This window comes from Alligator sinensis, unplaced genomic scaffold (assembly GCF_000455745.1).
Source record: "Alligator sinensis unplaced genomic scaffold, ASM45574v1 scaffold859_2, whole genome shotgun sequence".
Taxonomy (NCBI): Eukaryota; Metazoa; Chordata; order Crocodylia; family Alligatoridae; genus Alligator; species Alligator sinensis.
In genome coordinates this window covers 79315-103997 of record NW_005843448.1, presented here as the reverse complement: position 1 = coordinate 103997, position 24683 = coordinate 79315, and the positions used below count along the sequence as shown (strand labels likewise).

General features: G+C 54.2%; 2 protein-coding genes across 3 annotated transcripts in view; both read left to right on the top strand.

Moving 5' to 3' along the window:
* The window catches only part of LOC102381867 (F-box/WD repeat-containing protein 1A), a 43081-nt gene extending 21327 nt beyond the window's left edge, over positions 1 to 21754 (top strand). Inside the window, exons 7-12 of one of the 2 annotated variants that reach the window (XM_025195265.1) lie at positions 569 to 818; positions 1240 to 1358; positions 7570 to 7680; positions 10267 to 10345; positions 14776 to 14969; positions 17235 to 21754. In XM_025195265.1, the coding sequence (XP_025051050.1) occupies positions 569 to 818; positions 1240 to 1358; positions 7570 to 7680; positions 10267 to 10345; positions 14776 to 14937 (721 nt within the window). In that variant the 3' untranslated portion in view covers positions 14938 to 14969; positions 17235 to 21754. Of the gene's footprint in view, positions 1 to 568; positions 819 to 1239; positions 1359 to 7569; positions 7681 to 10266; positions 10346 to 14775; positions 14970 to 16958 lie in introns of both variants that reach the window. The other variant, XM_025195264.1, reaches the window with a different exon arrangement.
* A 2258-nt stretch (positions 21755 to 24012) lies between these two features.
* The window catches only part of LOC102381113 (solute carrier family 2, facilitated glucose transporter member 9-like), a 13245-nt gene continuing 12574 nt past the window's right edge, over positions 24013 to 24683 (top strand). The window contains exon 1 of the mRNA XM_006038737.2: positions 24013 to 24226. Within this exon, the coding sequence (XP_006038799.1) occupies positions 24176 to 24226 (51 nt within the window). The 5' untranslated portion in view covers positions 24013 to 24175. The remainder of the gene's footprint in view (positions 24227 to 24683) is intronic.

Here is a 24683-nt window from a genome sequence, read left to right as displayed (position 1 = left end):
GGTAAATGCTCTGCCTCCATTAGCACCTGATTCAACCTCGTTATATCGCTCTTCACAGGCCCGTTTGGATTCGTTCAGAACACAAAAGCATGGTCTGATCTTCTGCTCTCTTAAAACTATCTGTCTTGTTGACAGTCCCAGCAGAGAGAGACCAAAGATTAAACAGGCCACTTCAAGTGATCTTGCCTCTACCCTGCAGGTCAAGGAAAAGATGCCTAGATGAGATGTGCGCTGCAGGCTTTGATAACAGGGAGCTTCAGTCTCCAGGGCTGTCAATCTGGTACCTTCATCAGCACTAAATTCACTTAATTATACAATGCTTTATTCCAGCTGGGTTGTTTTATGGCACTAACTGCATTGCAGGTTTTTGGCTGCCGGACTCCTTGAACGTATTGGTAATCAACAGGTTTATAGAATACGTCTCCCCGTAATATATTCAGTAGATTCTCAATGTAGTTCAAGTTAAATGCTTATAATACAGCCAGAGATATTCTCTCTCTTGTGCTCTGCTGAAAAACCTAACGTGTTCTTCCCTCCACCCCAACCTCTCACTTGATTGTGAATCCAGGGTATGGGATGTCAATACAGGCGAGATGCTGAACACACTGATTCACCACTGCGAAGCAGTGCTGCACCTGCGCTTCAACAACGGCATGATGGTGACGTGCTCCAAAGACCGGTCCATCGCCGTCTGGGATATGGCGTCTCCAACAGACATTACCCTGAGAAGGGTCCTGGTCGGACACAGGGCCGCCGTCAACGTAGTGGACTTCGATGACAAGTATATTGTATCAGCGTCGGGTGATAGGACTATAAAGGTGAGAAGTGACAGAGGCTTTTTATTATTAACCAAGAGTAATGAGCAGATCCCCCAGAACATACAACTGGGATGTTAAAGCTTAGGAAAAATCCAGTTCATAAAGTGAGGCTCGGGTTGAGAGTGCTGAGACTAAGGGACTGGCTTTGATAAAATTCAGTGTAAAAAAAAAAAAAAAAAATCTCCTTTACAAGGGACCTAAACTATTAAGTGCTGAAACCCATAGCCAAATGTCATTGGAAAGGCAATTTTCTCTCTGTTAACAATAACATCTTGAATTTGACTGTGACCGCAGCATCATAGCTTTGAACCTGGCGGATGTACTCATTTCCCACACAGCAGGTACCTGCTTCTGTTAGTTACCTCTTAATAATTAGTCCCTGTGTGGGGTTTTTTTTTCCTTCCCCTGCTCCCCATCACAGGTCTGGAACACGAGTACCTGCGAATTTGTGCGCACCTTAAATGGACACAAACGAGGCATCGCGTGCCTGCAGTACAGAGACCGGCTCGTGGTGAGCGGCTCCTCCGATAACACCATCAGGTAAGGCAGGCCCCCGGCGCAGCGCTCTGCACACGGTCGTCTCAGTTCACGCCAAGGTCATTGTCTTAATTCCCTCGGTACCTGCAGACAGTAGATAACCAGAATGGGCTGTGCCAGCATCTCCTGGAATTGTGCTGCCTCTGATGCTGAATGCTATGAACTACTGAAGAGGGATATTGCAAAGCCTTTATTCTGCATTGTCTTTAATCCTCAGCATCTCAGGGGCACAATCCTAATCAGCGAGTCGGGTTACTCAGGCAGTTTTGGTGTGCAAAGAGCTGGCAAGTATCACTTCCTGCGCTGTCCTCTTGTGATACTTTAATTGGGCTGTGTGTCTAGTTAAAGGGTCAGATTTGCAATAAGAGGCGTTTAATCCTCCGCTGAAATCCTCCTGAGCTCTCGCCAAACTCCTCTTGTGGTACTTGGCATCTCGTAAGTTTGGAACAGCTGGTGAAGAGCGTGATGTTCACTTTGCTCCCTCTTGCACTTTTCGGGCTGCCCTAATAGTAGGCTCAGACGTAACCCTTTTCATGCCAAGAGCTGGGATTGTCTCAATCCATCGTGCAGCTGCCGGTAGGGGAACGTACCTGCTGATAAGGGGCTGTTGAGCAAACTGGAACGGGAACCTAAATTATGCTAAGTGGTCAGATTATGCAGTTGAGAGCCAGGGTTTTCCCCATCTTAACTTCCACCTGCTGCTTTATAGGCGGACTTTTCCCCTGCAGGTGAAACTTGGAAACAAAACCGATCTGCTTCCAGTCCTCTTGTCACTGCTGTGTACTGACACCGCCGTGTGCCAGAGCACCTTCCCCCACTACAGCCTGCTTTTTCCCCTCTGTGAACCCTGCAAGGAAGTGATGCTTCTCTGCATGACATCACAGAGCGATCCAGCCCGGGCCTGCCAGCCAAATTCTGCTGTCTGTCAGCTTGACGGCATGACTGAGTGAAAGGGAACAGCTGGGCTGAGGGAGCACCATCTCCCTGTTTCTTTGAGAGAGCCAAGTGGGAGGTTATTAAGTTGCATTGTTCCTATTAAATGACCTTACATATGGCGAGAAGACTTTGCACTTGGCATTAGGAAAAACTGTTCTCTTTGTGCGGTCCCATGGATTTCAGCTCCAGAAAGTAATTGGAACAGAGAACAGTTAAATATTACAGCACTTAGAAAACTACCTAAAATACCGCTTGTAATGCTTAACGAAAATACATGTCCATACAGTAATAATTTCATAGATTTCATAGACGTTTGGGCTGGAAGGGACCCCGGAGGGTCATCGAGTCCAGCCCCCTGCCCCAGGGGCAGGGGGTCAGCAGGGATCATAGGATCCCAGCAAGATAAACATCCAAATGTGTCTTGAAGGCGTTCAAAGTGGGTGCTTGAACCACCTCTGGCAGCAGTCTATTCCAGACCTTGGGGGCTCGGACAGTGAAGAAGTTCTTTCTTATGTCCAGCCTGAATCGGTCGTGGTGGAGTTTGTAACTGTTCGATCTTGTCATCCCTTGGGGGGCTCTGGTGAACAGACGTTCCCCCAGATCCTGATGAGCACCCCTGATAAACTTATAGGTGGCCATCAGATCACCCCTGAGCCTGCGCTTTTCCAGGCTGAAGAGTCCCCTGGCTCTCGGCCTGTCGTCGTAAGGTCTGCTTTCCTGACCTCTGATCGTGTGCGTGGCTCTCCTCTGCACCCTCTCAAGCTTCTCCACATCCATTTTGAATTGTGGAGCCCAAAACTGGATGTACTCTAGCTGACGCCTCACCAAGGCCGAGTACAGCAGGAGAATGATGTCCCGAGATTTGCTTAAGAAGCATCTATGGATGCAAGCCAGCGTTTTGCTCGCTTTACTAGCCGCAGCATCACACTGAAGGCTCATGTTCATCTTGTGGTCAACCATGACCCCCAAATCCCTTTCATCTGTAGTGCTAACCAGCGTAGCACTGCCGAGCCTATAAGCATGCTGCAGGTTTTTCCTCCTGAGGTGGAGAACCTTGCATTTTTCAGTGTTGAACACCATCAGGTTCTCATCCGCCTGTTTCATGAGCCTGTCCAGATCCGCCTGGATCGCCCTCCTGTCCTCAGGTGTGGATGCTTTACCCCAGAGTTTGGTGTCGTCGGCAAACTTGGCCAGTTCACTTCTCACACCAATGTCCACATCATTGGTGAAGATGTTAAATAGTATAGGCCCTAGGACAGAGCCTTGGGGGACCCACTGGTGACTGCGCACCACGACAATTGGCTCCCGTCGACCACCACCCTCTGGGTCCGACCGCGGAGCCAGTTCCCCAACCAGCGGATTGTGGTGACATCAAGGCCGCAGTTAGCCAGTTTAGCCAAGAGGTGATCATGGGATACCAGATTGAAGGCTTTTTTAGAGTCGAGGTATACAACCTCAATCTCTTCCCCCTTGTCCAAGTGGTAGGTCACCTGGTCATAAAAGGAAATGAGATTGGTCAAGCAAGACCTACCCACAACAAACCCATGCTGGGTATCCCTCAGGATATTGCCTCCAGCTAGTCTGTTAAGGATGGCCTCCTTGATAACCCTAAAGAGGAATACAATTACTTTTAGGCTTACACTGAATGCAGCCCCTAGCCGACAGATAGCTCGTGCTAGGCTTTCACCTGAGGTTGGCAGTGAATCTTCACCAAACCCACATTGGGTCCTCCTGAAGGCATGGCGTGAGGTTTACCTGTTCCTTTACCCTGTAGTTCTTCCTCAAACATTGGCTGAGGGTGGGCATCTACGGGAGGGTGGTAAAAGGACAGGTGACAGTCTCCTCTGCTGTGAGCGGAGGGTTTGCTATTTAGTTTCTACAAATCCAAGTCCAAAGTGTGCCCAAAATAACAAGGAAATTAGGGTTTAATGCAGCCCTGTGGAAATCAGTGATTGGGGTGAGTATTCAGGGGTTATCTTCAGTAGCTGCAAATCAGCCCAACTCCTCTCCCCTCACCATAAGTAGACAAATTTATATCTACTAAATAACCAGCACATCAAGCTTAACTAAGGCGCTTAAACTCCCAATCTCAATATAATCTTAATATCTGAGCCTCTAAGGTCAGAGTGTTTCGTTGCTCCAGACAGGCTGTGAAAAGGAAAGCAGAGCTGGGCATTCAGACCAAGAAAATGAGACGAGTATGCACCAAGTTAGAAGAAGTAAAGGGATCCAGGCCATTGCAGCAGCATCAATTTTTACAGCAGCATAGAATCACAGAAAATGAGGGTTGAAGGGACCTCAGGAGGTCACATCTAATCCAACCCCTGCTCCAAGCAGGACCAGCCCCAACTACATCATCCCAGCCAAGGCTTTGTCTATCTGGATCTTAAACACCTCCACCCCTCTGGATAACCTGTTCCGGTGCTTCACCACCCTCCTAGTAAGAACGTTTTTCTTAATATCCAACCTCAACTTCCCTTGCTGCAGCCTGAGCCCATTGCTCCTTGTCCTGTATCTGCCCCCACTGAGAACAGCCCAGCTCCGTCCTCTTTGCAACCCCCCTGCAGGGAGGTGAAGGCTGCTATTCAATCCCTCCTTGGGTCTTCTCTTCTGCAGACTAAGTCAGCCCGGTTCCCTCAGCCTTTCCTCACAAGTCATGTGCCCCAGGCCCCATTTTTGTTGCCCTCCGCTGACCTCTCTCCAACGTGTCCACATCCTTTCTGTAGTGGGGCCCACAGCTGGACACAGCACTCCAGATGTGGCCTCCCCGGTGCTGAATAGAGGGGAAGGATCACTGCCCTAAATCTGCTGGCACCGCTCCTACCCATGCAGCCCAGGATACCGGTAGCCTTCTTGGCACCAAGGGCACACTGCTGGCTCCTGTTCAGCTTCTTGCCCCCCGTCTCCCCAGGTCCTTTCCTGCAGAGCTGCTGCCCAGCCCAGGATTGTCCCCTTATCAGTGCAGGACTTTGTACTTGTCCTTGTTGAACCTCATGAGATTTCTTTTGTCCCAATCCTCCAACGTATCCAGGTCACTCTGAATCCTAGCCCTACCCTCCAGTGTATCTACTACTCCCCCCAGTTTGGTGTCCTCTGCAAACGTGCTGAGGGTGTGCTCTGTGCCATCTTCCAGATCGGTAATGAAGATACTGAACAAAACCAGCCCCAGGACCAACCCCTGGGCACTGCTCTTGATACTGGCTGCCAGCTAGGCATAAAGCCGTTGACTACTACCCCAAGGACAAAGGGTCTCTCTTTCAAGGGTCTGCCAGAGTTCTTGGGTTAAAGTGGTCTCTGACTTTCACATTGATCGACCTGCCAGTTTTCTTCAAACCTCATGCTTCCCAAGCTCTTGCTTGAGCATTCGTTTCACTAGAGCCCCCATCCAGCACACGTTTCTGTCCGTGAGTCACTAGAAGGGGACAGTCACTCAAAGGACAACTCACATTTACTGACCCCACGATACCCATGGCTCTTCAAGGTGTACTATCCATCTATATTACTGTGAACCAGCATCCTTCCTCTCGCTCCCAAAAAGTCTGTCAATCAGGATCCAAGTGGAGCAAAAAGGGTTGTAGCAAGTTGTAGCCAAACGGTACTGCAAGTAACAAAGCTGCAAGATTGTAGCAAGTTGTAGCAAAACTGGATCCAGTTGTAGCGACATTAGTTCCTGTGCCCTTCAGATCCTCAGCTGTGGGGCACAGGATGGCATGCAATGGGTAGCCTTCTTGTATACCGTTGTTCGTGAAGACTTCCATCTCTCGCACATAGCATGCCTACAGACCATACGTGGGAGATACAGGGATAGTGTGTGCCAAAGAACCAGTTTCCTTTGAGGTAACTGCTTTTTATCTTGAGTTAAGCTGACAAAAATGGATTTATTGCAGGAGGCAAGGATTTTTTTTGCGGGTGATATCTTTTTTGTTCTGAACAATCTGCATAGTAGGTTACCTTTTAGTGGATCAACTATGTACTGTATGTTACCCAGCTGCATAGAAGATATCACCCACAAAAATCCTTGCCTCTCACATGTATCTGGGATCATCACAGCCACGCATCACCCGGACGCTACCACAAATGGAGTTATTGCAGCTTCTCCAGTACTTCTAAGAGGCCTCTCAACTTAACGTCCATGTGAAAAGTGCTTCTATTTTAAATTATTCTCCCAAGATAAAAATGCTCCTTCAAGAATCCTGAGCTCTCTTATGTTTCCATACGGTATTGGGTGAGGCCAGTACTTTGGAAAGCTGCGTCTAGTTCTGGGGGCAACATTTTAAAAAGGACTGTGAAATATTACATATGGTTTAGTGAAGACGTGTAAAAATGTTTGGAGCAGAAAACACGCATAGGAGTAAGAGACTGGAGGAACTCCATCTGTTTAGCTTTGCAAAAAGATTAAGAGTTGGCTTGATTGTGACATATGAGTATCTTCATGGAGAGGATTGAAAGTCTCTGTGGCTCTTGTTGTGCTTCTCACCACTAGATTAATGTCTGGAGGTGCTCTTGTTGTGCTTCTCACCACTAGATTAATCTCTTGAGGGTTTAAACAGACACATTCAGCTTAAAAATATGAGAGTTTTTTCCCTGTGGAGGTGATCAGATCATTGGTACAAATGATCAGATTTTGGGGGGGGATTTTCCTTCCCTTGATGTCTTTAGTTCAATAGTTGGGGGCATTTCCAAGCATACCTGAGTCAGGCACAAGTTATTGGGCTCAATGCAAGGAGAACCTAGTGAAACTCTTTGGCTCGTATCACACAGGAGGTAAGATTAGATCATCTAATGGGCCTGTCTGGTCTTAAAATATTTACATTGCTGAATCGTTCCCCCAGCAGCTCTAGGCACTAAGACAGCACAGCTCGCCTCGATGGGGAGCATCCTGCCACGCTGAGCTCTTCTCAGGTGGCAGGTGTCCCTTGGAGGATGGATGTGCTTTGTAGCAGGGGAGCTTTCTACCCCTCACCAGAGCTGCAGTGTGATGTAGCAGGGTGGGAAGCAGTGTTGACCATATAGTGTCCCAGCTTTGCCCTTTGCCAAGTCCTCTGACTTCCTTCTGCCTTAGCAGAAGGTGACATAACGGGGTCACCTCTGAAAACCACATTGCAACTGACCTGCAAAAGGTGGAGAGTTGTGAGGGTCCTAAATGCAGTTAGTACCTTCCTTCCTTGTGGGTTTTGTTATCTTTGTCTCCAAGGAGCCGTTGACCAATAAAAGACCAAACACTTCCACGAAATAAGTCGATCTTCAGATGTTCTCTCTGCTGCTGCTTCTCTTGCAGGTTGTGGGATATCGAATGCGGGGCATGCTTACGAGTCCTGGAAGGCCACGAGGAGCTGGTGAGATGCATACGCTTCGATAACAAGAGGATAGTCAGCGGAGCATACGACGGGTGAGGCTGCTGGACTGCACCCCTGAGCCTCCATCCCTGTCTTCTCCCTGCTCCATTACCTCCGATGGGACATTAGTGTCCTTTGTCTGTCCCGCCATTCTTCTGGCTGATTCGTGCAAAGCATGTTAGGCTTTAGACCTGCGGGCCAGATCCGGCCTGCAGTGCCATGTCATCCAGCCTAGTTGTACCACTCTTCTGCCTCCAAATTTCCGAACCCGTGGGATCCCCAAGCCCTATCTGCTGGATTGAGTGCCCAAGCCCAGACTACAAGGCTGGGCAGGGGTAGTTCTGGGCCCCACAGCCCACTCCCCATGCACGGAGGGTATCAGAAAGATGTCAGGTCCAAGGGGCCTAATCCCAATGGGAGGAGGCACTGCCAGGGCCCAATCCTGGCACACAAGGCAGGGAGGGGGAACTGTCAGGCCCCAGGACCCGATCCTGGCGTGCAGGTCTCTATCTGGTGTGCAGACCAGCCTGCTCCACTCATCCTGCCCACTGCTTTAGATGTTCTCCTGGTTCCTTCATCCTTGTTTTGTGTGGAGAGAGTTGTGTGTGCACCTCCAGCTGCGTGCGGTAGATCCATGCAGAGCCTGCTTGTGCGTGAAGGGCTAAGGTGGATCTGCAAGATCTAGCATCTTGTTAACGTTATAGTGTTTGAAACTGCTGCTGCTTGTCTACAAATCTCACAATTTCTGCACGCGCGTTTTTCCCCTCTGTCTGCCACTCGGAAGTAAGTGCTTTCACGGCTGCTGCTCTGGGAAGAGTAGCAGCCCTGATACAGGATAGCTTCCTACACAGCAGATCCAGAAGCAGCTTGCATCTTCCATACAGTCCCCGTCTTCCAAATTATTGCAGGACTCCCAAATCATTGCCAGTCATTTCTTCCTCCTTGAGACCCTAAGCAAAGATTTCTGCATCTCCAACCTAACCAGCTATCAGCAACTGAAGAGAGTTGCCCAGCTTCATAGCGAAGTGGATCCATGCATGGGTTTGGAAAGTGGAGCTACCTTTTCCTCCTGCTGCATGCATTCTGTTTTCTGAAACCCTGCATCTCCACTGCTTCACAAGCTGAGGTCTTTGGTGGAAAATACCTGTGCCTGCCAATAGCAGCAGTTTGGTACTTAGCACCAGTGGAGGTTCAGCTGTCAGGTTCTTAACTACAGCCTGCCCGCACCTCAGCAGAAAGGAGCAGGCCTGTGTCAGTCAAAGAAAGGGAGGATTCACACAGTAGACCAGTGTGAGAGACACTCACACTGAGACACACTCAACCTTTTTGAAGTCATAGCAGCCCCACTTGAGAACTGCTGTTGTGCTCAACCGACCTCAGTGCTTCTCAACCGGGTGTTGCTTCCTCCAGGTAGAACTGCCCAGTGTGTCTTGTGCTCAGCTAAACCAGGAAGGTCATGTACATCTCTGTTCCCAGGAAGTGTAGGCAGACTGGGAAGGGCTACAGCACAAGCCAGCTCTCCAGCGTGCTTTAGGGTTACAGACAATGTTACTGAGGGGCACGTGTGATACTCGCTCTGCACACTAGACTGTTGTATCTGGACGCCAGTACTGCAATGGCAGTGCCTGCGTGGGGTGCCCCGAGGGGGTCTCGTGGCACTCCAGTTGAGAGCAACTGCCATAGACACAAAAGCCAGGGATATGCAAAGAGCTCAGTGTGCAGTAAAAGAGGGCAGGGGCTTATTGCAAGTCAGCTGCGCTTCAGTAAGTGCCCACATGCACGCTTTAATCTTTGCTAGAGACACGTCTGTTCTAGGATGTCCGAGCTTACATGGCAGAACCGATCAACTGCAGCATGAGCCACTTTAATTATCTCGCCCACCGCACTTTCTGTGTGCTGTCTCATTCGTTTAGTCTGGAGAAGAGCAGACTGCGGTGGGAGGGGGGGAATTGGATCACAGTCTTCAAATACCTGCAGAGTGATTGTAGCGAGGATGGAGGTGACCACAGGGGACAGGACTAGGAGCAGCGGCCTGAAGCTGCGGCAGGGGGAATTAGATTGGAGCTGAGGAGGAACTTTCTGACTCTGAGGGTGGTCCAGCATTGAAGCAGGCACCTAGAGAAGTGGCCCTGGAAGTTTTCCAGAGCAGGTTGAACAGACACTTGGCTGGGATGGCTTAGGGAGGGTTGATCCTGCCACGACCTTCTGAGGCCCCTTCCAGCCTGACTCTCCTATGAATTTATCCCATGGTAAGAGCTAACCCGTGGTACAGTAGCCTTCAGTGAGAGACATAGAGTTATCACTGGTTGCCTTTCCTGTACATGGGGTAAGAGCACGCACATGGGCAGTTAGCCCAGAGCAGCCGTTGGGTGGCAAGTCCCTGCCCCCTCTGAATGGTTTATGGCCCATTCACCATAAACCTGCCTGATTCTCTATGTTACCCGCACCCCTTTTTCCCCCTTAAGATAAGTGAGCTTTGCCCAAGAGAGAGCACCATGTCTCATGAGCGGAAGCACTCACCTGTACTTCTCCGCGAGCCGGGTGCATCGTCTGAGCTGTGTTACGCATTTACCTTCTGGTGAGCACTTGCTCTTTGCTCTGTAGCAAAGTCACGAGGTTTGTCTCTCTTTCCTCCCTAGGAAAATTAAAGTGTGGGACCTCGTGGCTGCCCTGGACCCTCGCGCCCCAGCAGGGACTCTCTGTCTGCGAACCCTCGTGGTAAGAGTTTTTGGTTGGGGGGGGGGAAGCTGGGGTTGGGTTTGTCAAGGCTTTGTTGGGCCGTGGAGCCTTGAGCTGGTTTAGACCATCTGCAGGAGCTCTGATCCAGCCAGCAGGCCCGAAAATTTCCAGGGCCCAGAGGCCAAACTGAGCCAACACAGCTGGGGATGGGCAGTGAAGAAGGTAAAACCATGGGAGGGATCCTGGGTCACCAGGAAGGACTTGCCCCAGCCAGCTCTTGGTCAGACACCGTGGTTATCAGTCGTAGCGCTGGGAAAAGTGCCGCAGGCCCATCTCACTCAGCCAGGGGGTCAGTTTTATGGCCTCTTCAGTGACACGGGCCCCTGTAACATGAAGCCAGGGCAGTGTTTCTGGGCCAGCTCTAGGGCCTTCTTCACTTCTAATATTTGGCGACAATGGAACAATGACTCCTCCCATCAGCAAAGGACCTGACTTCACGGGGGGGAAGATGTCTTTGCCAATCATGACCTTGGATTTCACATAGCGTACATGCCTCTGGTTGTCCCAAGAGTCTGAACCTTCCTCCTGTCCTGCCGTCTCCCAACTTGTGACTGCTATAGGCAGTAGATATTAAAAGGTGGGGATTAGACCTCAGGGTGCAGGGAACTCCCTCCATTTTTCTTGCTGAGTTTTGAGCAACTAACAAAGTCCAGGTCTGGGTTTCGTCCGCCCCCATGTCTGCCTTGCTTGGCAGGGCAGACTTCCTGCCCTTGGTTCCTGCAGTGAAATGTCTCACCGCCCTTAGCCGGGGGAGAGCAGACACATCAGCTTGGCTGCTGTTGACTTGCCCCTTGTTGGAAGCTGAAGCCAAGGGCAGGATGGATCACAGACCCTGACCCCCTTGCCCCCAGCCTTGGACCTTGCCTGTTGTCACATCGCTCTGTCTACCACGGATGCCCATTGCCAGTCTGGTGGTGGGAGAAGGGCTCTGGGGCAGACCTGCTCTCCTCTTGCTCCCACTTTTAGCATTGAGCCACATTGGCTGTACGGGAATTTCATAGATTTCATAGACAATAGGGCTGGAAGGGACCTCAGAAGATCATCGAGTCCAGCCCCCTGCCCCAGGGGCAGGAAGTCAGCTGGGGTCAGAGGATCCCAGCAAGATAAACATACAAATGTCTCTTAAAGCAGTCCAGAGTAGGTGCTTGCACCACCTCTGGCGGCAGTCTGTTCTAGGCCTTGGGGGCTTGGACAGTAAAGAAGTTCTTCCTTATGTCCAGCCTGAAATGGTCTTAGAGGAGTCTGTGACCATTTGACCTCGTCATCCCTTGGGGTGCTCTGGGGAACAGGCGTTCCCCCAGATCCTGATGCACACCCCTTATGTACTTATAAGCAGCCACCAGGTCCACCCTGAGCCTGCGCTTTTCCAGGGTGAAGACTCCCATGGCTCTCAGCCTCTCTTCATAAGGCCTGTTCTCCTGCCCTCTGATCATGCGTGTGGCTCTCCTCTGGACTTTCATAGTTTCATAATAGTTTGGGGTCAGAAGGGACCTGAACAGATCATCTAATCTGACCCCCTCCCACTGGCAGGAGCACACGCTGTCAAGTTTCTCCACATCCCTTTTAAATTGTGGAGCCCAGAATTGGATGCATTACTCCAGCTGCGGCCTCATCAAGGCCGAGTACAGCAGGAGGATGACATCCTGGGATTTGCTAGAGAAGCATTTATGGATGCAAGCCAGAGTTTTGCTCACTTTACCAGCTACAACATCACATTGGTGGCTCGTATTCATCTTGTGGTCAATCACGACCCCCAAGTCTCTTTCGGCCGTGGGGCTAGCGAGCGTAGCACTGCCAAGCCTGTAAGCATGCTGCGGGTTTTTCTTCCCAAGGTGCAGAACCTTCTATTTATCGGTGTTGAACGCCATCAGGTTTTCATCCGCCCATTTTCTGAGCCTGTCCAGGTCGGCCTGGATCATCATCCTACCCTCAGGTGTGGTGGTCACTTTACCCCAGAGTTTGGTGTCATCAGTGAACTTGGCCAGTCCGCTTCTGATACCAATGTCCACATCATTGATAAAGAATCTAGGAATGGGTTAAGAAAATGCCGGGGTAGACTAGGCCATAAAGGTGACACCCCCCCAGTCTGGACTGAAACACTTGAGCCAGAAGCCATAGGAAGCCCAGCCAGCTGCTGCACTGGTCATGCCTGTTCTGTGTTTAAGCAACTTCCAGCCCAGCTCCTGACTCCCTTCGAAATATAAAGGAGCCTGGGAGCCTTCATAGGGGTGGAAAGCTCAGGCTTCGGTGGCATTAGCATTCATCCGGCCTGCTCCCATCCATGGGCCCAGTGACCGTTCCCTTCCTTCACCATAAACCTGCCGCAGAGCGAGTGGCTGATTCCCCAGACCACAGGGCGAGGGTTCGAGAGCCAGACAGTCCATGGGAAGGCATTGAAAGGCATCTTTCAGAGAGCGGGCTGACTCACGCCCATGGAAACCGCTCCGTCGCCTTTCAGCCAGCTACGTACCCAAAGCATCGGGAGACTCCAGTGCAATTAGCAGCACTGATCGCATACCAGGCTTAAACCCTGAGCGCAGCGTGTGCCCGCAGACCCGGGAGGTTTTATTTAACTAGTGCCATTCCACCCGCCTTCTCCAGCTACGGACATCCTGGGTGCCCCAGCTAATTGTGTCATCCATCAGAAATCATGGGAGGAAATTGTTGTAAGACTCTGGGAGCAGTTGCCAATAAATCCCCCAGCCTGAGAGCAGCAGAGAGGACTGAGCAGGGGAAGGAGGGTGGGTTGAAGTGTGTCTGTTTTAAGAGCTTTCACATCTGTGACAACAGGGCATCTTTGCATCCACTTACCCAGGCTCCACCCCCCCACCCGCCTTCCCTCCGCTTCCCAAATTAAACCTGGCTGCACAATGAACATCGCCAGCCCCCCACTGTTTGTGTTCAGTTTTCAAACAGTGGGGGAAAAGTCCACAGATAACGAATGCTCGCCGCATGCCAGCTCCCTCGCATTTTTTCCCCTCCTTTAGATGGAGCAGCAGCCGCGTGAGCTTAACAGTGCTTTCTAGGCTGAGAATCAGCCTGCTCCGGCTTTCCACTCCCGGCTGAGGGAGGCAGGTTTTCTGGGCTTTGCGAGGCGACGTAGGCCTCTCACACGGGCTCTCCCCGTGACAGCAAGGGGCAAGCGCGACGATCGGGCGCAGAAACTTCAGGCACGTGCCTCTGACTTCATAAACGCAGGGTTGAAAAAATAGGTTTTTTGGAACAGTCTTTAAAAAGACGCTCGGTTTCTTTCAGCGTCTTGTGAACGGCGTCTCAGCAAAATGACAGGGGCTCCTAGTTCGATTCGGGAAACTCCTTTCCCACTAGAATATAGGGAACGGCCCCGGGAGTGGATGCTTTTTTAATCAGTGAGAATATTTTTCCACCCCCAAAGGTGCTTTGTCTTGCAAGCAGCCTCCTTGGCTTTACAGGTCTGGTTCGTGTACAGAGATCGTCCTGAAACAGCTCTGAAAGACCTTGCCGTATCTCCAGGCATTTGAAGGCTTATTTTCTCACTGCCCACCCCTTTGAGGTGGCCCCCCTCTCTGGGGTTTCCCTTTTTACTTTATGGCCATGTAGTGGGGCAATCTTTTATTTAGCCCTCTTCAAAAGAGCTGCAGTAAACAGAATATCTCTTAGTTTCCAGGTTTCCTGCTTGCTTTGACCCCGTAGAGGGCATAACAGAGCTATCCATGTGCTAAGCCTAGATAGAAGGAGCAGCCTTTCCTGCTTTATGTTTCTCCGTGACTGGGAAAGCCACTGCAGCAGGAAGCACCGATAGCAAGTCGCCAGCACGCAGCGAAAGCATAGAGGCACGTGCCTTACGGTGTCCAGGATCTGGCCGTTGCTGCCTGTTAATAACAGCTTGAACTTCTGCCAAATCGCCAGGCTGCTTCCACTCAGCCTCTCAGACCCAGAACGCAACCCCGTATCGAGAAAGCCATTTCCCTGTTCGTATTCAGGTGCAATCTTTGCTGGATCGGTGGACATCTCACCACCGTCCCCTTTGTCTCCTCCAGTTTCATCCCTTCCCTCTTTCGGCCGTAGCACCAGCGCTGGACGGGGACCCCGGACCGATCGCGGAACTGTCTCTTGATCCGCTCTAGCATGCCGCCGTTGGAAATGCTCCAGAGTTAATGCTAAGCTGTGTAGTAGGAGATAAGAGGATAAAGCAGAGCTGAGCTGCACTGTGAGGACAGCTCGACTTGTTCTCCAGGGCATATGTACCGGGGCATAGGAGGTAATGCCTCCACTGTATACGGTGGGGTGAATTCCCAGCCCCAGCCACAGGTCATATGCACCCAGTGGCTTTGCGCCGAAAAACCAATCACCCCCCCAAACTCAAGCCTCTCTGGGCGTTCCCAGGCGGTACGTCAAGTAACACGCGGTGTCTCTAACCTCCCGTTCAGGAGCATTCTGGGAGAGTCTTTCGCCTCCAGTTTGACGAGTTCCAGATCGTCAGCAGCTCGCACGACGACACGATCCTCATCTGGGACTTCCTGAACGACCCGGCCGCCCAAGCAGAGTCGACCCGCTCCCCCTCCAGAACATACACCTACATCTCCAGATAAACAACGCTACACCGTACCTCACACTTGCACAGGTAAAGCCGTGGCCCCGGGGGTGGTGAGCGTTTGGTTGGAGGGACAAGCTAGGCCAGCCTCAAAGCCCCCCGTAACGGTCCTGAATGTAGGGCATCCGGCCGAGAATTACTTAGCTGGACTCTACATTCAGAAAGGTTACGGAGGGGCTCCTTTTAGGCCAAAAAGGTTGAGAGCTAGTGCCAGGTAACAGTGGCAGGGGCAGGATTTCACCCTGCCGTGCCCTGCTCTTTCCACCATCTGCTCTCTCTACCCGGTGAGCAAGGGCTTTCTCTGCCACTGAGGCTGCTCCTCTGCGATCCATCCCGCATGTGAACGACTGCCCCCGGAAAGAAGTGAACACGTGCTCTACAGCCTTCTTGAATGCGGTGTGGAACTAGCCTGAGAAAAATCCGAGATAAGGCACAGCCATGTGTCGGCAGCTCTGTCCCACGTTAGCCATTCGCCCGAGGCAGGTGGGCAGTGACCTGCTCTCCCACAACTAATGGCAAAGGGTGGTCATTGTAGCCTGGTGCATGGATAATAGCTGGTGCTCTGTCCTCTCTGGACCCTGCCATCATACCCATTGTAAATGAGACTGGATGTCACACGTTCAGCATCATGTGTCCAGGCCCTTGGGCGGCCAGGAGCTGGTGCATCCTGGCAGTGAGTGGATTGCTTTGGTAGCTTAGATCAGGGGCTGCATGCTAGGATGTGTATGTATTGCAAGTGGCTCCTGTGAGCACTGCAGAAAAACAGTTTCCCTCTTGCCCGGCGTCCCCCACAATTAAACCAGCTGCCACCAGCATCCAGAAATGAAAGGCAAGGGAGCATCTGGTGCTTAACAAGGGGATGTGGGTGCTTAACAACAAGCTTGTCATGGGGCCGTTGTCCTCAAGCAGGAGGGTTTAGCCATGGAGTATCAGTTTCCTTCCCTCCTAGGTAGCAACCACACCATCCTCCCCGCAGCCGGCTGGGGATGAGCAGTGTAGGATGAGGAATGTCTCCAGTGCTTGAGGAGCTGAAGGCTGAGTTTGGCCTAATTGCATGGGAGTATATTATGGGCAGTATTTATTAACAAGGCCCAGTCTAGCCACATGTGGTGTAGGCATCTAGGATCATAGACATCATAGAGAAGTGGGGCTGGAAGGACCTGCAGAGGTCACATCTAGTCCAACCCCTGCCTGAGGCAGGATCAGCCCTGTCTGAACCATCCTATATAAATCTGTAATCTAACCTCTTAGTAAAACTGCCATCAGCCTTGGCACAACACATGGCCTGGCCAGTGCTTTCCTGCTAGCCCAGTGGTTCTCAACTTTGAAGACCACCCCGGAAAATGCCAACTCTTTGCTTTCCTTGTGTTTTTTGGCAGCAGGAAAATACTAAAGCCATTCTTCTGTTGCAGAGAGCTCAGACAGACACAGCAGGGCAGGAGAGGTTTGACGCACCAGATCCAGATTTGACACACTGGATCCCTACTGGGAATCTCAGGGTTGCTCTTGTGGACAGGTGTTTGCACTCCTCGTGGTGCTGATACTGCGCAGACACCCGTAAGAGGATCTCAAGGCATGGCGAGGTGGTGTGTGCCCCAGTTGAGAACCGCTGCTTGAGCTGTAACACAAGAGCGCTGTCGCTCTGAGACTGTTACGGAGGGGACCTGAATCTACACCCAAGCGGTTGTGTAGCTGGGTTTGATCTGTGAGCTGTGGGCTGCGCATTGGTTCGGGGGCCGAGGACTCTTTGCTGCGGTTAGCGAGCGCGCTGCACTCGAGGCTGCTGTTAGCAACTTCAGAAAACAGGCAAAGCATCGGCCCGTTGCTGGCAAGGTTGTTCCCAGGCATGGTACCCATGAGGAGCACCATGCCACAGCTCATCCTGGACTCTGCAGCTGTCAGCCCAGCTCCTTCTACCCCCTCACAAAGCACCGGTAGCAAGCACAGGTTATCCGGACAATGGCGAGGAGGGAATGGAAACCTCCCCTTGCTTCTTTTCTTTTTTTTTTCCCCCCCCAGGACTCATTTAAGCTGCAGTATTTAAATTATCTGCCAATGCCAGGACAAATGAACTCTCCACGTAACGAATCCTTGCTGAAGAAAGAGGCTCTCAGACTCGTTTCTGGAACAAAGTTGGCGTGCGGTCGATCTCAGACAGGGTCTGCTCAGCGCGGCCGACTGCTAAAGTGCTGCTATATCAGAAGACGTCTCTTATCTTTCATGAACGATTAACATTTTTAAACCTCCCCTCTTCTTTCTCCCTTTTCCCCCCACCTCCCGCTTTTCCCTCTCTAGATGCAGGCACAGATGTCCTATAAAAATATTTAAGGTGTTGCCAGTCTTCGTTGCTTTGCTCTTAAGCAGAAGAATCATTGTCACTGGGCACCCTGCAGAGAGAGTCGCTGCCGGGTCAGGAGGCTGGGGAAGGGGCTGCTGCTTGGAGATATAATTAGGTATCATCATCAGTCTTTGATAAGAGCATCTCGCACCTGACTCCGAAGAGCAACTAAAGCGATGCCCAAGAGGAGACCCGAGTCCCCGCTGTGTTTGTCCATGGCTGCCTGCGGATCTGTCTGGGTGGAGAAAGCGGGTGCCTGCAATTCACCCCCTTGGATGAACCACATCAGTATCTTTCCTTCCGCTCTCGCCCGTCTCTCGAACCTGAGGAGGCTGCATGTGTGTTACGAGCTTCCTCTGCGTGTCGTGTGGCCGGCGCCCTGCAGGACGGCCGGCAAAGCCTGCCCGAGTCCAGAGCACTCTTCCTGGGAGGGTTGGTGGGGGGGATGCAGTTTCTAGGCAGGGGGAGATGACCTGAGGGCAGTATTTCGCTGGTGAAGGCATGGTCTGTACCCTAGCACAGGCTTGGTTTGCTTTGAACTCCCACGGGTTGTACCCCAAAGGCAGCGCTTTGCGCCTGGCTTGTAACTTGTTCTGTTATTCAGGGAGATGCTTGAGGCTGCAGCCGGGAGCAGAGGCTGGCACCTTCCCGAGCCCTCCATGCACCCCCTCTCCCCACTGCTTTCACCACCGGGTCAGTCTTAGAGGAGCTGGCCCCATCCTGCATGCGGTGGTGCGCTCTCTGCACGTGCAGCGCGGCTGGCCGGGTTTGGACAGGGGCCAATGGTAGCAATGCCGCCAGCCGGCAAAGGCAGATGGGTGCGTTTTCTTGTCGGCTTATACAGGGCCGTGGCCTGCCTTTGCCGGCGAGCCGCACGAGCCCCTAGCCAGCACAGCACGTGCCCTCAGCTTTTCACACACCCGGCATTGCGGTGTTAGGAGCAAGGGATAATTGACAGCAGGACCGACTCCAGCTGAGACCTGCGAGAATCAAAACGCCTCTGATGCGACGGGCACGCAGCAATTCTCCACGTCTCGGGCCGGTGCAGCCGGAGGGCACCGCGCGTTCCCCCACTGCAGCCGGGAAAGGAATCGCAGAGGGCCTCATGCTTGGATCAGGAAAGATTAAGCAGAAATAATCTCCGCAGTCATTCCAGCCGCGGCGAAGGGGCTGACAGATTACCCTGGAGCAGTTTTAGGAGGGCCAGGTCTCTCGCTGCCGGCATGGAGCAACCTTCGCTCCCCTCGCAGACGTGAACCCGTCCTGCCAGCGCTGAGGACGAAGGGCCCTTTGTCCTGTGGGGGTGGAGGGGAGGGAAGCAGCATCTGGCCCCCTCTGAGCTTGGCGCTTTGCACCTGGGAGGTTGTTACGTGCATGTCCCCATCGGCTTTGCCTTGCCAGGAGTCTGGTTGCCGCCCTGCTTTGGAACCGCGTTTCCACCGGTGATGTCAGGTAAGCAACTGGCCCCACAGACCCTGAAGATGCGTCCCAGTAGCCAGCACCCTTTTGGCAGCAGCCAGAAGTCCCCCAAAGGAGGAGACGACGGCGGAGACGTGGAGAACGGTGCTCCCAGAACAGCCCTAAGAGACAGCATGAGAATCAGTGCTGGCAGAAACACCCACGCGTCTTCAGAGGGCCCAGATACCATATCAGCGCTGGCGAGGTCCAGTGCAGACAGCGGCACTCGCTCCCCTTGCCCCCGCGCTTGAGCTGCTGTCGTAGGAAGCACAAAGGAAGTCACCTCTGTTCGGTGACCTTGGCAGTGACCCCAGCCCGCAGAGACGCAGGACTTCTGCGTCAAGCCAAGCGCTCTCCCTTGATGCCTCTCTCTGGGGTGGACTTTGCAATCCTTACTGACTGGTCGCAGTCGTCGGACACCCTGCAACCCTGGTCCGTCTAGGCGGGGGGTATTGAAGGAGTTGCGTTTACATCGCAAATTGTTCCCAACTGCCTGGAGGGCACAGTCTTGTCCTTGGCTGTACTTGAATGTCATTCCTGTGGCCCCCACCATTGCTCCGTCTGCAGCCTGGTAGCACGTGGGCATCATGTATACGGCGACAGCTGCAGTCACAACAGTGTTTCCTTGCCCCGCATCTCTCGTCCACCTCTGTCCTTCGGTCACAGGTTGCACTAGAAAATAGCAACTCTGTGGATGCTACAGGGGATCTTCGTGGTTCACCTGGGTCTCTGGGCAGTGACTTTCTGTTTCCAAGACTTCGGAAGACCTGGAACTGGCCAGACACAGCGAACCATCGTGGTTCGGCTCAGCCCCGCTGCTCATCTGGACACCCAACAATGTGTTTCAAGAGGTACCAGGGATGTTTAACTGCTGTATAGATAAGGTACAGTGCAAATGCTGCAGTCTGTTTTGGCCCGAGGCCGTGATGCTTGTCTCTGGAGAAGGGGCGATGTCAGGGTACTTAGAGACCAAACCGCCAGAGAGCGAATTCCTGCTCCTCGCAAGCTGAATGATTCTCCGATGTCTACGAAGGGTGATGAAGTGAGCTGGTCTGACTTGAACCCGAATCGGCCACAGCTCTGCTTTTCTGGTCAGCATCGAAGAAATCGCCTGGTAAGTAGGCCTCTGTGTTGAGAGACGGCGGCTCTCCTCAATTCCCCGCTCACCGTCCCCGTGCAGGGGTGAGGCTTTGCGATGGATTCAACGAATGATGCCCAGCTGGGCTGGAGGACACACAAGGGTTTTACAAAGCACAGAAAGGAAGCGAGAAGGAGCTAGACGCGCCCGTGGACTTCTGAATCGAAACGCCTCCACTGCATCCGCGTTGTTGTTTGTCCCGCAGCTCCCAGCCGCCTTGACCACGAGGGAGACGTGAGACGGAGAGCAGGACAGTCCATCACGACTCCCAGCCCTGCTTCGAGGGCAACAGGCAGCGGCTGGCTGCGTTGCTGCAAGCAACCCCATTTGAAAATATCCAAGCAGGGAAGGGCAGCTTGGGAACTGCTGGGCCAGCGGGACGCAGCTCCATTTCCCCCCTTGGCTTTCAGGGATGGGCCTGCCTGCAAGAGCGGAGGGGTTCGGGGCTCACGAGCGGACACCTCCAGTCTCCCCAAGTGAAGAAATGCTCCGAGCCTGGTTCTGACGTGGAAGACGGCTTGGCCTGCCCTGTCGCCTCCGCCCTGCTCCTTCTTGCACAGAGAGGATCTTTCACGTTGAGTTTTGCACGCTCAAGCAACATGCCTGTTTCTCCCATCCCGGGCCCTGGCTGCCCCACAATCAGCCTGATGGGTGCTCAGCACCAGGTCCGTCACCCGACTGCCCGCTGGTTTCCTTCCTCCCCTTTCAGGTCGTATTTAGTGAGCACTTGTTCTTGGGCTGACCGGTGAGGGTGAGGAGCATTGCCGATGACCTGAAGGCCCGCAGTTAACGAGGGCAGTTGCAAGGGGCGTAAGAGGTCAGAGGAGTTTGTCCCATACGATGGGGAGACTACGCTGAAAACACGCCGACCCCAACTTGTGCCCTTGGCTGGGAAGGACACAAGCGTGGGAGAGAGGGGAATTTGGAGCCCCGCAGAAACCGGTGTTTCCTGGCATTAGCTGATGGGCGCGTGGCCTTCGGTCCTCCCAGTCTCAGGAGCAGGAGTGAGCTCCCCCGGGGGCTCCCCATGTGGCAGGCATGATGCATGTAACGTGCTGAGCTTTGCCCTCCTGTTCCCCGCAGCCCACCGCTTCTCCGGGAAGGGAGGACACCTCCCGGCGGCCTCTCCGGCTTTCCTGCCTGCCGGCTGGGGTTCAGAGCAGGGTCCCTCCCGCTCAACGGAGCAACAGCAACCTCGACAGCAGCGTGCTTCCCCCATGGCCCCCGCGCCGCCGAAAGGTACTTCCAACCTGGCAGTAGGTGAGCCCTGCACGAAGCTGTCAGGGCTGGAGAAGGGACCCAATCCTCTGCTCTCCCGTCCGTCCGAGCTCCCTGCGGCGCGTTCGGATCCTTGCTCGGCCCACGGAGCGGCTCCGTTCCAGCTCCGACGCTTTTGGGCTGGTCGTCGCATCCCAGCCCGAGCAGGGGGCTGGATCGGGAGTCTCACCGCTGCTTTGCCTCCGTGCGGGGGGCTGCCCTTTGCCAACCCCACCTGCAGAACAACGCAGCGCAAGAAGACGTCGGCCACCCCAAGCGTCCGGCTGTCCCGGGAGCCCGCCACCCCTCCGACACACCGACCCCCAGCCGCGCCGCATCCAGCTCGTGCTGGGGGGGACGAGCGAGCACGGCCCCGTCGGTTTTCCGTTTCTTCCTCCGCTCTAGTCGTTCTCTAGGTCCCTCCGTAATGAGTGCTTTGGATTTCGTGATGCCGTTCCGGTGATGTGTAGTTCATGTACTAATGTCCACTCGAGCTAGGCTCATGGTAACCGTGTGGTATATATACATTTTTTTTTTTTTTAATTATGATTATTTTATTTTATTTGAACTGTTCGGAAAATAACTTAAATACAGCTCTAAGAGGACGCTGCGGCTCCATGGTTTTCTTTCCAAACCTCAGTTCTCGGGAGCCTCCGGCACTAAGGGCAAACGCTATCGGGGAAACGTGCGCCACCAAAAGCCTCGTCCAGGACTCAGCCGTGGCCGCACCGAGTCCTGGGACCTCCTGGTCAAGCTTCTCCTGACGATCGTTACGCTTCCTTCTCCAGGCAGGCTTCTAGTTTGACCTGGCGGGTTTCGGCCCACACTTCCCCGCTAACAAACGGGCCTGACTCCGGTTGCAACAACCGCCCCACAAACAAACCCCGTGCGTGGCCTGCTCCGCTCACGGGGGAACAGCCCCCGCCTGGGCCACGGACCCGCCCGTGACCGCACGGGCAAACAGCACGCGGGATTTGCAACCCGTCTCGACCCCGCAGGAGAGGAGACCGGCGTGCGAGGGGGGCACGTGGCCAGATCCTGGTTGGAGAAGCACAAATGTCTTCTGAGAGCTAATCAGACCCCAGCTGTTCAGTAATGAGGGAGTAATTGAGGCATCCTGGCATCCGTGCTGGGACCAGGCCGCGGCCGGCACCCGTCCCTATATAACGTGCCCCTCTCCTGGCTGGGCGCCGGATCTCTCTCCATTTTACGGGGCAGCCCCCTCTGATTCGAAGCTCCTGGGGTGGGCAGAAAACGAGCCGGCCCCAAGGCTCTTGCCATCGCTCTCGCTGCCGGCTCCGTTCTTGGCACCAGCGGGGGCTTGGAAATCGTCGGGGCTGGTGCTTTTCTGTAGCGCTGGGAGCAGCTTCCCGGCAGCCCCCGACTCCGGCTGTTGGTTTTATATCTGCGGCTTTATTTAACTCTTTGTGGGCCCCCCCTACACACAACCTGCTCTTTCATCTGCTGGCACCAACCCCGTAGGGTCCTGGCAGGAGGGTCTTGCCCCTGCGCTCAGGCTGCTGCACTGGGGCAGGAAGGGATTCCCCCCTGCTCAGACTGGTTGCACTGGAGGGTTTTGCCTTCCTCTGCAGCAGGGGCGGGGCACGGCCTGGCCTGGGCTCTGCAGCACCCGTGACCTTTGGTAGCAGCAGGATGTTGGTGCCCGCGGCCTCCCGTATCAACGCAGCGGGTGGCTGTTGCTCGGATGGTCCAGGAACAAAGCTAGAAACAAGGGCTCGTGGCAGTGTCTCGCACGGGTCCAGCTGCGCGTGTGCGAGAGACGTTGCACCCGGAGCCGGGCCCTGCCCGAGGCACTGGGTTCAGGAGCTGGGCCTCAAAGGCTGAGCCGCGACCGCGGCCGCGCCGCTCATCTCCCCACCCCTTCCTTTCTGCCTGGGGCACGGGCACAGGCTCCAGCCCATCCTTTCCCCTGGGGCCGGCTCCTGCACTGCAGCCTCTGGTTACACGCACAGTATGCACGCATACACACACAACTTGTGCATGCACACTGTGGCCAACCCATGGCAATTCTGAAATGCAGCCTCCTGTGTTACAGTCCCTGCTTGCACACGCACGCACACTAACTTGGGCAGGGCAGGTAGTCCGGCCTCCTTTTGTACCCTCCCTGCTTGCACACCCACACATACACAACGTGCAAACACACACAGATAAACATGCTCTCTGGAGCTGACCCACAGCATGCATGTCGTTCAGCCTCCTGTATTTTATGCAGTCGTGTGCGCGCGCGCACACACACACACACACACACACACTCACTCACTCACTCTCGGGCCAGCTACTGGCCATCCTGTAGTCCAGCCTCCCATGTTACCCTCCCTGCTTATACACACACAGCATACACACATGCACGTGTGCACATGCATGTGTGCACACTCCCTGGCATCAACCCATGGCAATCTTGTAGTTTAGCATCCTGTTACCCCCCCCGTACATGTGCACGTGTGTGCACACATGCACACACCGGGGCCAACTCCTGGCCATCTTGTACTTCAGTCTCGTGTTACAATCCCTGCTTGCACACACATGGCATCTCCTCGCCCACCTGCTCGCCTTCGTGGAGCCGCACGAGGCCTCAGGGGCCGCACATCCACGTGGGCCTGACTCCGGCCTGCGCCGGCAGCTGAGGCCCTGCACGGATGTAGCAGCAACTTCCCCCAAGGCCACTGGGCACGAGGTGGCTGAGGGGGGCCGAGATCTCCACGCATCCCCAATTAGTGCTGCTAATTAGTGTCCCAAGCACATGCCCTCGGCCTGGCTTGCCCAGCCCCCGTGCGGGGTAGGGCCGCCCCAGCTCCTGCTCCACCCCAGAAGTGGCCGCATCCAGGGGTGGGGAAGGACCAGGCCCCTCAGCCCCTCCTGCCACTGCACCCGCGCCCTCCGCTCTCCCCACCCAGCTGCCCTGAGCTAGGCTGGGGCACGGCAGAGATGCCCGAGGCCGGATCCAGAAGCCAGGGACAGGCGACCAGCCCTGGTCACAGCTGAAATCCGTGGGCCCTGTCTCGAGGCGCCTGCAGCTTGCAGACGATGGGCCCCGCGGAGCCATCAAAGGGGTGCAGGAGCCACGATGCAGCTAAGGTAAGTGGAGGCTCAGCATGGCGGAGTGGCAGGTGGGACCCAGGCATCCGGGTGCCCCGTCCTGCGGCTCCAGCCAGTGCCCCATCTGCTTGGGGCTGGGGGTGGGAGTTGACCCCCTACAGCCCTGCTGGTGCCCCTCACTGCTGACCCGCAGCCCCCTGCCTCCCACCCCTCACTCCCAACCTGCAACCCCATGCCCCGTCCGCCCTGCCGGTGCCCCTCACTCCCAGCCCGCAGCCCCCTGCCCACCCAGCGCAGGCGTGGGAGGGAGACCGGCCAGCCCTGGGGCAACCTGGCAGCACCCATTCCCTTCACTCTGGGGGTGCAAGCCCTGCTGCGGCTCTGCCAGGCCCCTTGGCCCCGTCCTTGCAGCAGATCCCCTGCAGTCTCACCCACCAGGTGCTGCACAGGAGCCGGGACCACTGGGAGCGTCTGGGGACAGGCTTGCCCTGCCCTG